Source organism: Spermophilus citellus, assembly GCF_964194105.1.
Source record: "Spermophilus citellus genome assembly, chromosome: 1".
NCBI classification, from domain to species: domain Eukaryota; kingdom Metazoa; phylum Chordata; class Mammalia; order Rodentia; family Sciuridae; genus Spermophilus; species Spermophilus citellus.
In genome coordinates, this window is record NC_138182.1 from 134,482,937 (window position 1) to 134,496,327 (window position 13,391).

At 42.1% G+C, this 13,391-nt stretch overlaps 1 protein-coding gene across 8 annotated transcripts in view; it reads left to right on the forward strand.

Annotated features, from left to right (window-relative positions):
- Positions 1–13,391, forward strand: part of EBF1 (EBF transcription factor 1) — a 396,117-nt gene that overhangs the window by 258,203 nt on the left and 124,523 nt on the right. For 6 of the 8 annotated variants that reach the window (XM_081303910.1, XM_081303909.1, XM_081303905.1 and 3 more), the window contains one exon: positions 4,619–4,760. In XM_081303910.1, coding sequence (XP_081160036.1) covers positions 4,619–4,760 — 142 coding nt within the window. The remainder of the gene's footprint in view (positions 1–4,618; positions 4,761–13,391) is intronic. The other 2 variants (XM_081303907.1, XM_081303908.1) reach the window with 1 other exon arrangement.

The following is a 13,391-nucleotide window of genomic DNA, read 5'->3' on the forward strand; positions in this document are numbered from 1 at the left end:
AACACCACCAGCTTTACCACGGATTGCCTTTTACTGAGTTACCGTGTGTAGCACTGCAGACCAAGATTTGTGATTTTCTTTTTATAGTTATTCAAAACTTGTTGGAGTTGTTAGTTTTCCGAGGGAGACACTTACTGCCAAAATATTCTAAACTTTAACATTGAAACATACTTTTACTGTGTAATCTTTCCTATGATTCCATATTTGTTAGAGAAATACTCAAAGATACAGATTTCAAGTCTTCTGGATCCTTTTTGGATAACCCCTTCTCCCACATGCCTGCTGCTTTTGTTACTGAGTTACTCTGTGTTCCTTTTCATGGTCGAATTTAGCTGCTTTGTCCTTCTGAAAATCTGTTCATGCGACAGAGGTTATGCTTCATGAATCTTAGACCATTAGTTTGAATTTGCAAGTTCCCCTGCCTCACTGAAGGGAAAGAACCAACCAGCAACAGGGCTCCCCAGAACCCCACGCTGATGTGAGGGACTGGGAAAGCTAGACCCAAATGGTAGGCTGTCTCGGGTACAGACTGTTTCTGTTGCAGTCAGTTTTCATTTCGTTTCAAGCCTGGAATGTAACAGACTAAGGCGCAGACAGATTCTAGAAAGCAAAAGTACATAAACCGGTGAGATCTGCAACCCACCAAAGGCCTGACTTGTGGGATACTTTATTGTGAGGACAAAGGTCTTTAACATTGGGGCCACTCCATTGAGCAGTGGACGTAGGAGAGGCACTCAGTACCCTTTTATTTAAAATAACAGTTCACACAGGGTTCTCTGCATGGAAATCAAGAGGCACTGCTTCAGGTTTCTCAGCCCAACACGTCCTTTTGAACATTTTGTTTGCTGTCACCCACAAAGTGACAACGATTCCCGGACCACTCTGTAGGAACCAAAAACCCCGCTAGCCACTTTGATGAACCTAGCCTCCGGGCGACCTTACGAGTTAGGGACCATTATTCTCCCCACTTGAGAGTCAGGGATACAGGGACTTAGAAAGGTGAAGTTAAACTGGCCAAAGTTATCCACTAAGAGCACTAGAGAGCTGAGATTCATGACTTTTTTGTTTGTTTGTTTGTTTAATTCTTTCATATTCTAAATAGATAGGGTAGATAATAAGAATAATCTTTAGGCATATGCAGATCCAGGAAAGAAGGTAACAGCAGGTTTTGAAGCACTGGTGTGAGCCAGGAAAGGGACCAACACATTGAGGTCTCGATAGTCCTCAGGTCACTGCAGGCTTGTCCTTCTCCTCTCTGTACACCAAATGCCCTCACCTGGAGGATGGGACTCAGATCAGAGTACCTGTGGCACATGCTAGTAATAATCAGCACATTTGGGTGACTACATTTAAAGCAAAGGCTCCGGTAAAAACATAATCCTTAAAAAAAAAATACAACTCTACACCTGTGTACCTGCCTAGTATTTTTCAGGAGATGTAACTCCAGACATAATTTATTCCCACCCATAAGTTGGCACAAACAACTTCTGAACCATTCTACAGTGTACTATGCGGCAGCACCTTCTACAGTGATGGACATGTTCCAAGTTTGCCCCGTCCAGTTCCATTCACCAGCCGCCACCTGTGGCTGTGACCAGAGCATTTGGAATGTGGCTGTTGAGACTTGAGAATGGAGTTTTAAATTCTACTTACTTTGAACAGGTGCACGTTTGGGTACCGCATTGGACAGTGTGGTTCTAGAAAGTGAAGGTCCACCTATAACAGGTGTTGAATTAGTGAACATACCTGTTCACTCCTGTTCCTTCTCTGGATAGAGGAATAAAAGAGAGGATAAAGAGGGATAGGCTGGCTGAATTCAGAGGTAAAATCATTTTCTATGTTTATCTGTCCCAAATTCAAACTGTGCTTTGGTGACAAAATTTGGGGAGGTTGGAGCCTTGGCAGGCCTGCCTGTCCCCCCACCTGCTGAATGTATCAGCACATCATTGATCATGTGTGGAGCTGTAAAGATCCTTTTCTCTCCCTAACACGGGCCTATTTTAAGAAACCCTTTTGCATCTCACAGATTGTTTTATTAACTTACAAATTGCTCTGTGATCCGCTTTCAGCGTATGTTTCATTTAAATCTATTGTTTCCAAATTGGAATGGGAGAAAGTATTTTGGGGTTGGAAAGTTGTGCTACAAGCTTTTGAGGGACATATTAGTCATTTATCTTAAGAAATGAATGGCATGACTGGCCTTGCAATGAAATGATTCTGTCAGTCACGTGGCTCTAGTTGTCCTTCTCTTGCCAAGGGGAGGGAAACCATATATGATATAGTTTCCCCCCCCTTAACCATTTTTGACATTTTTATTCAGTGTTAGGAATTAGATGACAGTGCCTTTAAAAGACACTGCATATTTTAAGGTTATGTTTGTGGCACTGTGCCTTACAGGTGCACGGTGAATTGTCATTGCTTTCTTTTTTTCTGAAGACAGACATCTAGAATAACCACTTTCTATTTCCTGACTCTGGAAACAGACACCATTTGGGATTCTTTTTATAGTGTCTTTAGCTAACGACTCCAGTGACCACTCAATTGTGGTCTTGTAGTAAATCAAAATTTCTTTGAAAGACCCAGCTCTGTTATATAATTGCCGTTGTCCTATGAAGTCTCCTTTTGAGCTAAAAAGTGTTTCCTTTGCCCTAAATAATATTCCCTCTGCCACCGAACATAATAGTTTTTGAAAGTGAAAGAACGGGTGGTTTTCTTCTCTTCTTCCCCTCCTCTTTTCAAGTTATTCTATAATTGGCGAGGGGTGCACAACAACTTCGGGACCAACAGACCCGACTGGCCAACCATGAGAAGAAAACCACTTTGCTAACTGTAGCATCCCCCTCCCATTCTTTCCCAGGGATGACCTGTTCCAGATGGAATTTGGGGTTTCACAATGTGTAAGGAGAATGCCCCGTTCCCAGATGGATTCTCAATTGCTCACTATGCATTTTAATAAAACAGATTTGGAAAATACAACCAACTTCCTGGTGCTGTCTCCAGTTATGCGTTATCCAGTTTTGCAGTTGGTTGCCATCTTGAAGGCCTAGGAAAGGGAAAACCTTCTTTTGCCAGGATGCATCTAGATGAAAGAGAGGGACAGTAGAATTTTTAAGTATGGCAAAGTTACAGGGCATGCGGATCCAAGCAGGGCCAACAACTCAAAGACCCTGCGCCTGGGCCACACATGCTTCCTGGGCTCATCCCGTGATGTGAACCACTGTTTCATGGGACTCTAGAAGTCAGTGTTCCCTTTGGCCAACTGGGAGAACCAAGGCCTCAGTATGTGCCAACCCTTGTAAAGCAGTTCACCTCTTCAGAGGCTAATGCCTCTCAAAACCAAGAACAATTAAAGCAAGAGTCTTTCCAAGCAACTGGGGAATTGAGCAAAATAAATCAGAAATCCTCAGCCTCCGCTGCTGCTGCGGAGGCTCGCCTCATTACAAGAGCAGATCTATTAGCCCTCTTGCCTTTGTCTTTCATTTCTCAAGTGAGGTGATTCTAATTAAATTAATCTGCATGTCAATCTATCGGTGATCAATCAAAGGGCCTGAGGTCTCCCCTATGCTGCAGGGTGCTTGTTGCTGACAGGGGCTGATAATGGAGGAAGAAATAAACTGTCGGGCAAAGTTAATTAGTCAACATAATAGGTGGATTAAACGGGAGCTGGCTGATTGCTGTTTCTCGTGTCAAAGCATGAGGTGGGAACCGAATCTGCAATTACAGACAATTATTATATTTGGTTGTAAGAGGTCGCATGAATAAACATATCTCTGTGGGTTTCAGTTTTAATCCTCTTCCCCATTTAATATAAGGAGAAGTGTAGGTCATTTCTTCTCATTGTTTTACTCAAAGTTCTCGGAGGCACACCTTTGCCTGGGTTCCTTTTGGCAAACGGGGCTCAGAGTCAGGTCATAAGATGGCCTGGGTGACTCAATTGTGTCTTGGGCCAGTCCCACAATTTTTTTTTTTAAATAGATTTAAGAATCTTAATTAGCAGGGATTTTTTTTTTTTTTTTTTTTTTTTTTTTTTGAGAGGGGCATGATGGTAATAGTGGGGAGGAGGATTCTGGTTTGATTCACCAAACGAACACAAAAAGGAAAAAGTACAAGAAACCAGAAAAAGACACCCCAGAGAGAGAGACACATCCCAGCCCTCGCTGAAACCTCTCCTTTTTATTCCTCTATCCTCTTAACCCTGACACAGTGGGGAGGAGATATTTTAAAGATTCAAAAGACTTTTATTTGCATGATCAACTGTGATATCTGCTTCAGTGTCTAAACTGAAGGGTAATTTAGGTGAAACACAACCACCCTTGTGTAAAAAAAAAAAATATGCTAATAAAGATCCTCTTGTTAAAATTATGGTTAACAGTGCACCTTCTGCCGTGGAACTATAAACTGTGCAATTTTACTTAAAACTGCATCAAAAGCGTTCCATGCCAAAGACCCACTCATCAATAGCTCCTCTTGTTAGACTTGTACAGCATAAGCACCAGTTATTATGTGAAATAGCTATGCAATTTTCTTCAGCTCCCAGCTGTTATTTATTTAACTTGAGTTTATTACCCACCATGCTTTTATATTAAAATGTTCATTCATTCTTCTCTCCTGTCTCCAGGTTGTGGTGTCTACAACCGTCAACGTGGATGGCCATGTCCTGGCAGTCTCTGATAACATGTTTGTCCATAACAACTCCAAGCATGGGCGGAGGGCTCGGAGGCTTGACCCCTCGGAAGGTACGCCCTCTTATCTGGAACATGGTAGGCGAATCATTTTCATTGCTTGGCATTGCTACTTGTAACTGTGAATTTATTTGGTTTCTTTCTTCCACTCCACCACATTTTTGTTTCAAATTTCAAAAGTCCTTTGGACAATATTAATCCTCTGGGGTTTTTGCTCTTCAAAGTATGGTTGCTGAGTATTTAAAGAGAGGAAAGCACCTTGAGGCCCACTCTGTTTGGGTTGCATAACTCTCTGTCTTGGATTGAGAGGAGAGAGACCTGGGATACTGCTTTATTTTGAATTCCCGCTTGACGATAAAATAAGGACAGGCCAATCTACAAAGAAAACACCAGCAAAGGCCTTACAGACCTGCCAGTACCTCTCTGTGACCACCTGATGAATTTCATTGGGAGATCAGATCCAAAGGCTGGAGGTGCACTCTGTGTGTGATACTCAGACCAAATGCCTCTCCTCTGCCCTGTGTGGAACTCTCCCAACACCTTTTGATAGGGCCTGCTTCCTGCAGGTTGACCTTGGTGGGGAGAGATCACACTTGTCTTGAGAATTGCAACAAATCAATGGTGCCTATGAGAGGACAGGAGGAAACCAGATAAAAATTTATTTCAGGGAAAGTAAATGCACTAAAAGAAATGTGGGTTGGATTGTATGCTCATGTCTAAGTATTTCCGGGTTGCATGTAAATGTAATGTATCCTTCCATCCATCCTTCCATCCATCCATCCATCAAAAAATCAGCAACTGAGACTCCTGGATACCAAGCACTATCCTACACTTTGTTTAACCTCCTCAAATTAAACTCTTAACCCATTTCCTTCACTTCGTTTTCCAGTTTGCTAGGTCAGCAGGAGAACATACCACACAAATTATCACCTGATTGCCTGATTTTTCCCTGGGCCACGAATCTGTCCATGATATAATTCATAAGGTAGAGAACTCCCTTCCCTGCCAGCATCCCAATTTAATAAACACACGACTGTCATCATTTTTGCCTGTTTTTCCCCTGTGCTTGAGGAATGCAAAACAGTACATTTTATTAATTAGCCAGATGTAACACTCTTAGAAGGGATTCTTCACCACATCCAGTTTTACAGTCTTTTAAAAGTAAACCATCATCTTTCAAAAGCTGCTCCTTTATGGTTTCATTAGTGCTGAGATAGATGGATATTACTTTTTGCAGGAGGCCATTTGAAACACCTGCTCATGATTACATTCCTAGTTCCATTTCTGTACTTAAAATTATTCTGATCCTCACTTTACAGTAATGTTGCCTTTTTAATACCTTTGGAGTCACTTAAGGCATTGCATTGCTAAAGGTGTTTAGGTGAGAGGAAGAAGAAAAAAAGCAGACAAATGCTCAGTGGACATACTTTATAGAAAGCCTTGATTACGAAGGAACTGAAGTCATCTTTGACTATGGCTAGTGAGTTGCAATGCCTGGGGGTAGACTTGAAGTCTGCTAGTCACCAATGCAGAATTTCAAACGGTGGTCCAAGTGCAGGCCACACTTAGCTCCCATTTCTGCTTTTGGGAAGCCAGTGAGAGAGCTCATGATACTGTGCTGACTATCCCTCCAACAGCAACAACAACAACAACGAAATCCAATGCAAGCAAACAATAAGGATCTTCTAGAAAGGATGCCTCTAGTGGGTGGTGGTCAGTAACATTATTTTGCAGTGTAATGTATAGGACAAAGTTTCAGAATAAGTACCAGGGACCTCAAATTCAATTCAGTTCTCAGTTTCACTCTGTGTGACCTTGTACAAGTCACTTTTGGGGATCTTTGGTTTCCTTCCTGGTAAAATGAAGTTGATCATCTGGCGCAAGGGACAGTAATTAAAAAAAAAAAAAAACCTAAATCTGTGCCCTGGGTGGGGTCAGGTAATGTTAATAAGGGAAGTGAACTGGGTGGAGACCTTGAAGATGAACAAGTGCATGCTCAGCTGCCCCCAGCCCCAGGCAGCGTTGCTAAGGGGAATGAGAGCACATTTGGGCCAGATGTTCCAGTTTGGCAAAAATTAAAACCCTCTTGATTTTAATTGTTGATACTTGATTATGAAAATAAATAAATAAATAAACAAACAAACACTGAAGGGAAGAAGGGGGAGGGGAAGGTACCTAGGAAGAATGAAGTCTCAGGCTAACAGGTGACCCTGAGTCAAAACATCTACAAGTTTCCTCCCAGCTCAAGAATTCTCTCTGCTAGACTACATATTAATATTTCAGTTGGAATATCATATTATTCCACAATTTAAAGACAATATTCTATTCCTGTGCTCCAGTTCACCAGTCTGCAAATGCCCATGTTATTATTATTCAAGAAATTGGTGACATTTCACTACAAATCAGTGGTTAGCCATTGTTGGGGACATAGATTTGTCCTGTGTCCTTCTGTGGGGTTTCTACCATCATCAAAGCCTTACTTCTCTCCAGTGGAATGAAAGCATAGACATGTTCAGATCCTTAGTAACAACAACACAGTAGCATAGACATCTGCTGCTTTGCAGAATGAATCAACCAACCACACACAACCGCCCACTCATTCAGACACTTCAGGCTGACACATAAATATGTACCCAGCAAAGGGTGAGTCTGGAACTCTTTCATCACTAATGTGTGGGAGTAGACCCAGATGCTAATTCATGTTGGTTTTGGGGAAATACTTAATCCTGCCATTGAAAAAAATCTATTTTAAAATGCCCTGTTGAAGAATCACACTGCCATCGGAATCTCTCTTTACCCCCACCTTGCATAGCTTCTGCATAGAATGTGCGGAGTCAGCTTCACCTCTGGAGACCTGTAGGCATCTTCATTTCCCCCTCATTCTGGTCTTTTTACCACCTCGTTTACAGGTAGCCTGAATTATTTTGAGCAACTCTGCACATCTCTATTTATATCCTGCTTGTCAGACAGTTGGAGGAAAGTTCCTTTCGTGGCCTGTCTCTCTGCATATAGGTAGAAATAGGGATCATGGTTTACATTCATGCACACTCTTCCCCGTACAACCCACGGACTCACAGCCCCAGTGCTCAGATTAATGTCCCCATATTTCAAATATGAGGGTTAACAAAGGCAAATTTATGTCACAGAATCTTGCATGGTCCAAAGAGGGTGAATCTTGGCACACCGTGGCTCATAGTAATTGCTTTTCGCCCCCATTTTTTCTTCATTCATAAATACTGAGATTTTCTTTGGCTGGTTATTTATGGGGCATTTAGTGAGGTTCCTTTAAGCAACAGCTTTATGGAAGATGCACAGCTGTGCAGAGAGGCGGCCTCCAAATGTAACTGCTCTCATGGTTCCAATTTTTTGAAAAAGCATGGGCTTGGGATCAAAGGATTGAACTGTGGCCACCTAATGTGTGGTTACTGGTGTGTGCCTCCTCTTCCAGTCATTATGCAGATTCATAGAGACTGTGCCGGGGACCTCTAAAAGGCTTAAGAAGTGTTGTTATTGTCATTGTTGTGCATCTTGGGTCTCAGGTTCTGTTTACTTGAATTTTAGACCAATTGTGGCATCATTTCTCTATTTCCTCCCCTTGTGGCAAAATGCAGTGCCCTCGTGATGCCAGAGTGCAGAGACCCTGTCAGCCTGCATGCGCTAACACTTTATTATCTAATGATCTAATACGCAACAAGGCAAAGTGCCGGCGCTCATCATTCTGACACAGAATGCTGGGAGAAGTGACTAAATTACTTTATGTACCATTAGCGCCAACAGCTATGGGGAACTCATCGGCAGCATTTATGCAAATGTCTATGAATACACTCTAGTGGCTTTGTCAGGAAACCGTCTGACAAGCGGTTTAAATGCTCATTTTTTTTTTTTTAGGGAATATATATATATTTTTTTATGTTAGCATGTGAGTGTTTTTTTCTTCTTTTTCTCCCCCTTTTTGACTGTTGTAGGACTTTCCTCTCTGTGATGACTAAAGAGAGTTGAGAAATTTACCTATCAGTAGGCCCCTTTCTAGAAGTGGGGTGAAGGCCCTGATTTGCTGTTCTCCAGATCTAGGGTTTAAAAAAAATTCTTATGAATTTGTACCACCTTCATATGTATTTGGGGGAAAAATGCACAAAACTATCAATTGAGGGGGCTGGGGATGTGGCTCAAGCGGTAGCGCGCTCGCCTGGCATGCGTGCGGCCCGGGTTCGATCCTCAGCACCACATACCAACAAAGATGTTGTGTCCGCCGAAAAAACTAAAAAATAAATAAAATTCTCTCTCTCTCTCTCTCTCTCTCTCTCTCTCTCTCTCTCTCTCTCTTAAAAAAAAAAAAAACAAAACTATCAATTGAGGGTTTTTAGAATGAGAATATCTTAGTGTTAGTGAGTTCTGACCTGAGGTCCTACTTAGTTTTTTTGGCTCAAATATAAATGTTTTAAAACACACTCACCTCCTAAAAATGGAAAAATGACTGAAATTTCACTTTTGTGGGCATCAGATGTGCATGAATTAAGTTTCCCTTCAAAGTAATTACAAATTCTGTGACATGAAATATCAATGTGCCGGGATCCCAGAATAAAACAAATCAGACCCAAAGTGGGCTTTGGTTAAACTAAAATATTTTGGAAATGAAGAGGGGGAGGTAGAGACGTTGAGCATGTCCCCTTGGCTGTAATTACAACCTTGGAGACAGAGGACTAGGTTTTCACCACTGCCACTTAGTTCTGACCTTTGGGTTCCAGCTGTCCCTGACAATATGGTGTTATACTTGATCTTTAGCATATGACCTTCTTTAATCTTTTTGAACCAGACAGGAGCAGTTTTTGCTTCTGTTGGTTGCCCCTGGGTGTCCAGCCCCATTGAATCCTCTCTGCCCACCTGCATTTAAATTTGTTGTTTTATGGACACGTGGAGAAAGAAGGTTGAAGCTCAGGAGGTTACTCCAAAGTGGCACAGAGGTTCTAATTGACAGGAGAGGACCCCCCTCCCCTGCCTCTGTGTAATAAGGCCCTGAGGCTCACCTAGAAGTAGGATCAGGCTGTCTGGCTGGAGAACTGGATTCAAGTCCTGATTCTGCTGTTAACTAGCTATGTGACCCTAGATGGGTCATTTTGCCGCTGTGGGCCCCAGCTATGTATGTACCCAGTGACAGCAGGGTTCGGTCATGTGTCAGCTTTCATTCAGCATGCACAATTCTGTGGTCTCTGAACTGAAGTCAGGGACTCATGCCATCTTGCAGAAGGGGCCTTTGAAGAAACAGGGATTGGGGGAGCAGAGAAACCCACTAGCTATTTCTAGTGGAACCCCTTCTTTGGATCTCTGGCTAACGAATGTAGGGGGCTTCAAATTGTATGTGCCAGACATTAAGCTGGTTCCACTAACAGAAGGCAGACACAGTCCCTGTCTTCATAGAACTTATGATATAAATAGAGATGAAAGATAGGAAACAAAACTTAGCAACTAATTAGTGCAGAAAGGAAGACCATAACAGGGAAGAGGAAGTGTGGGGTGTCAGGAAAGCCTTCTCCATGGAAATCTCATGTAGACCAAAACTTCAAAGATGAACAGATGTTCCCCAAAGGGGACAACATTCCAGACAGAGGAACGGTGTGTTGCAGAGCTGCTTTGCTCAGGTGAATTCAAGGACTGAAGGAGACCAACATGGCTTATGTTGCTCTGGAGTAGTGGCAGGAGATGAGGCTGGGCAAGGGCCAGGGCCACGTCACCCAAGACCACATGGTCTGGTCAGGTAGTGGAATGGTGAGGGAGGCTGACAGGGCTTTGGTGAACTCAGTTTTGACCATAGGTTCTTCTAGAGTCTCAGGAAAGCCCAGGGAACCATTGCTCTGAGCCCTTCCCTGCTGGACTTTGGAAGCTTCCTGGGATTTGGATGTGCCCAGAGTGCCCCACCCCCACCCCATCACTCCTCCATCTATCAATCGTGCCTCTTCACCATAGGAACCGAGTCCAGCACTTTGAGAGCTCTTTTTCCAGATGGTTTTATTTTATTGATTATGTTTTTCATAAATAACATAGAAAGAATTTGCCCATTGACTCAGTGAACATATGGAGACCTCTGTCTTTTTAAGGCCCGTAGAACGAAGGGCTGCTGTGTTATTTGATCTATGAAATGTGTATTACTCCCAGCAAAATGGAATCATTGAATGAATGAAAATAAACTAAACATTCCCTCCTAAGCTTCTCTCTCTCCCACTATAGGCAACCCCTGGGTCATGGCTCATGCTGGGAGGAGAGTCATTGGAGTCTGCAAGGTCACCTCCTTCACCCCCCTCATTGACAGAAAACCTGGAGAGGGCATGTGACCCATTCACACTAAAACCTAGAGATAATGTCTGTCAAAATGCATTTAGTGCTCTTTGCACTTACCCCTGGGATGCTGGCCAGCTTGTGGTCCTGGGCAATACAACGTGTTGCAGGAGGACTTGGGTCCAGTCCGGGTGCCTTCATAATTCAGGTTGGCCTGGTCTGCTTCCAGACCCTCTGGGACCTGGAGGATCATGAGAAGAATATCTGTGCAATTGTCCACCCCCTTGAAAGATTGCACTTTCAGAATATAGTGGCAGAGGATGGATGACACAGTGAGTGGCTCTCACTGTGATGTAGGATTTTGGTGCACTGCTCCAGCCAGACCCACTTAGGCAAGAGCATCTTGGCAAAGGGTCCAAGTTAACTAGAGAAATATAAGTGCCATCTTTGTGTACTGAGGGTTGCACATTTATCAGGTGATTTTGCCCAATTGAAAAATAAAGGCAGATGCAAGAACAGAAACTTAGGGTTAAAAATATCCACACGTGTCATAGAATAGAGCATCAAGACCCCATGTTTCCAAGTATCAGGTTGTACCATTCCTTAGAGAAGTTGGGAAGTTGCCTTTTGTCTTCCCTTAAAATAAAAAGGACAAGGTATGTCGTCAAGATAAGAATAAGGTTCTAGAGTATTTCCTGAGTAAGTCATAAATCAGATTACACCACAATCCCAATACTGGGGACTTGGGAGCTATCAAGACCTCAGCTTCAGGCAGATTAAAGAGTTCATGAGCTACCTGTAATCACCACGCAGATGATCTACATTCTCTTTATTTGAATATGACACCACCAGCAGCATTGGTGATAGAGGGGAACTCGTGCTCAGACTTAATTGTCATCCCTGATGGTGACTGAGCCAGGTAGTTTAATTCTACTGTTTTTATTTTGGACCATTATTAGCTAACATTTATGGAACCTTTCCTAAATGCCAGCACTGTGGTCATCATTTTATTTATATTATCTCATCAAATCCTGCAGCAAATTTGTTAAGAGGTAACAATTAGTATTCCCACTTCACAGATGAGAACACTGAAGTTTAGAGAGGATCAATAACTTACCCAAAGCCACAAAACTAATTAGAATTGGGCTTCGTATTTGACCCTTGGCCTACATAACCACATAGCTCTATATAATAGTATTACTAAGAATTAGCAGCCATAACCCTGAGGCCTTCCAGGGCACATAGAATTGCTATTTGGAGAAACTGAGGCTAAGAAGGAGATATGTAACTTACCCAGAGTCACACAGCAATTAAGTAGATTTTTGGGTTTAAATCCCTAAAACCTAATTCTGGCATCTACTTTCAACTACTGCTCTTGGACATGATGCTAAATTATTGTTATCTCCTATCTAATTGTCCTTATTTTTCTCAATTCAAGAAAGGCAATTGTGCTGGCATTCTAAAAAGATCTTTTGAAACTTAGCCCAGAGCACCTCTTTTTAAAAAATTGGGGCACATGATGTATGTTTGCCTTATAGTTCATTCTCTTCAGTAACCTCTTTTCCTCTGGCTGGAACTCGTGCTAGTCAAATTTTTTAAATGCTGATTTTATTTAACCACTGGGATATTTTCTGTGGGGCTGGCAATGACTAGGAGCCTGGTAATATCTTATTTATTTGCAAGGATGCTCTAACTCATCTCCCTAGAACCCACTTGTTAATCATCTGGACTTTCTGACACATATACACAGTGGAGAAAAAGGTGATCTTGAGAAAACTGTGAGATGGTGGCTTAAGTATTGTTTGAGATCCTTCAGGGTCACTGGACCTCATGCTAGAAATTATATGTGGCTGTAGTCTTGTAGGAATTTCTTGACATACCTATAAACTGGGAAAATTCTAATATTTAGTATTTTCGTTGATCTAATAAATGAGGGAACCACACTTGTAATCAGCACGGGGTGGTGTTTTGTGGGTAGTGGTATTTTCTGCTTACATTTTGATCAGAAATGATGGAACTTTTTTGAAACCTATTTTTTTTGGTCTTATATTGGGTTACACATGCATCATAATTCCAGTTGTGTTTATTTGTGTAATTGGTGGTTACAGCTGAGGCCTTTGTCCTTATTTGTCAGAAATACTCAAGTGAGAATTTCAAATGATTCCAGTTGGTGTTAATACCCAGATAAAAACTTTGATGCACCATTCATTCCTAAACCATTCTTATGATGTGATATTTAGGAATAGTGACAAGGAGTTGGGTTTGAAATAAATTTTCTTGTTTGGCTATTTTCATTTATACATGAGGAAGTAAATATAAATAAAGTTCCACCCTTGCTGTGTGCTCAGGTCTTTCTGGGCCTCAGTTTCCTTATCCTTTAAGGAGAGGCTCTGTCTGGCTCTTCAACCTTTGATAATTCATTGTTTGAATGCAGCTGAT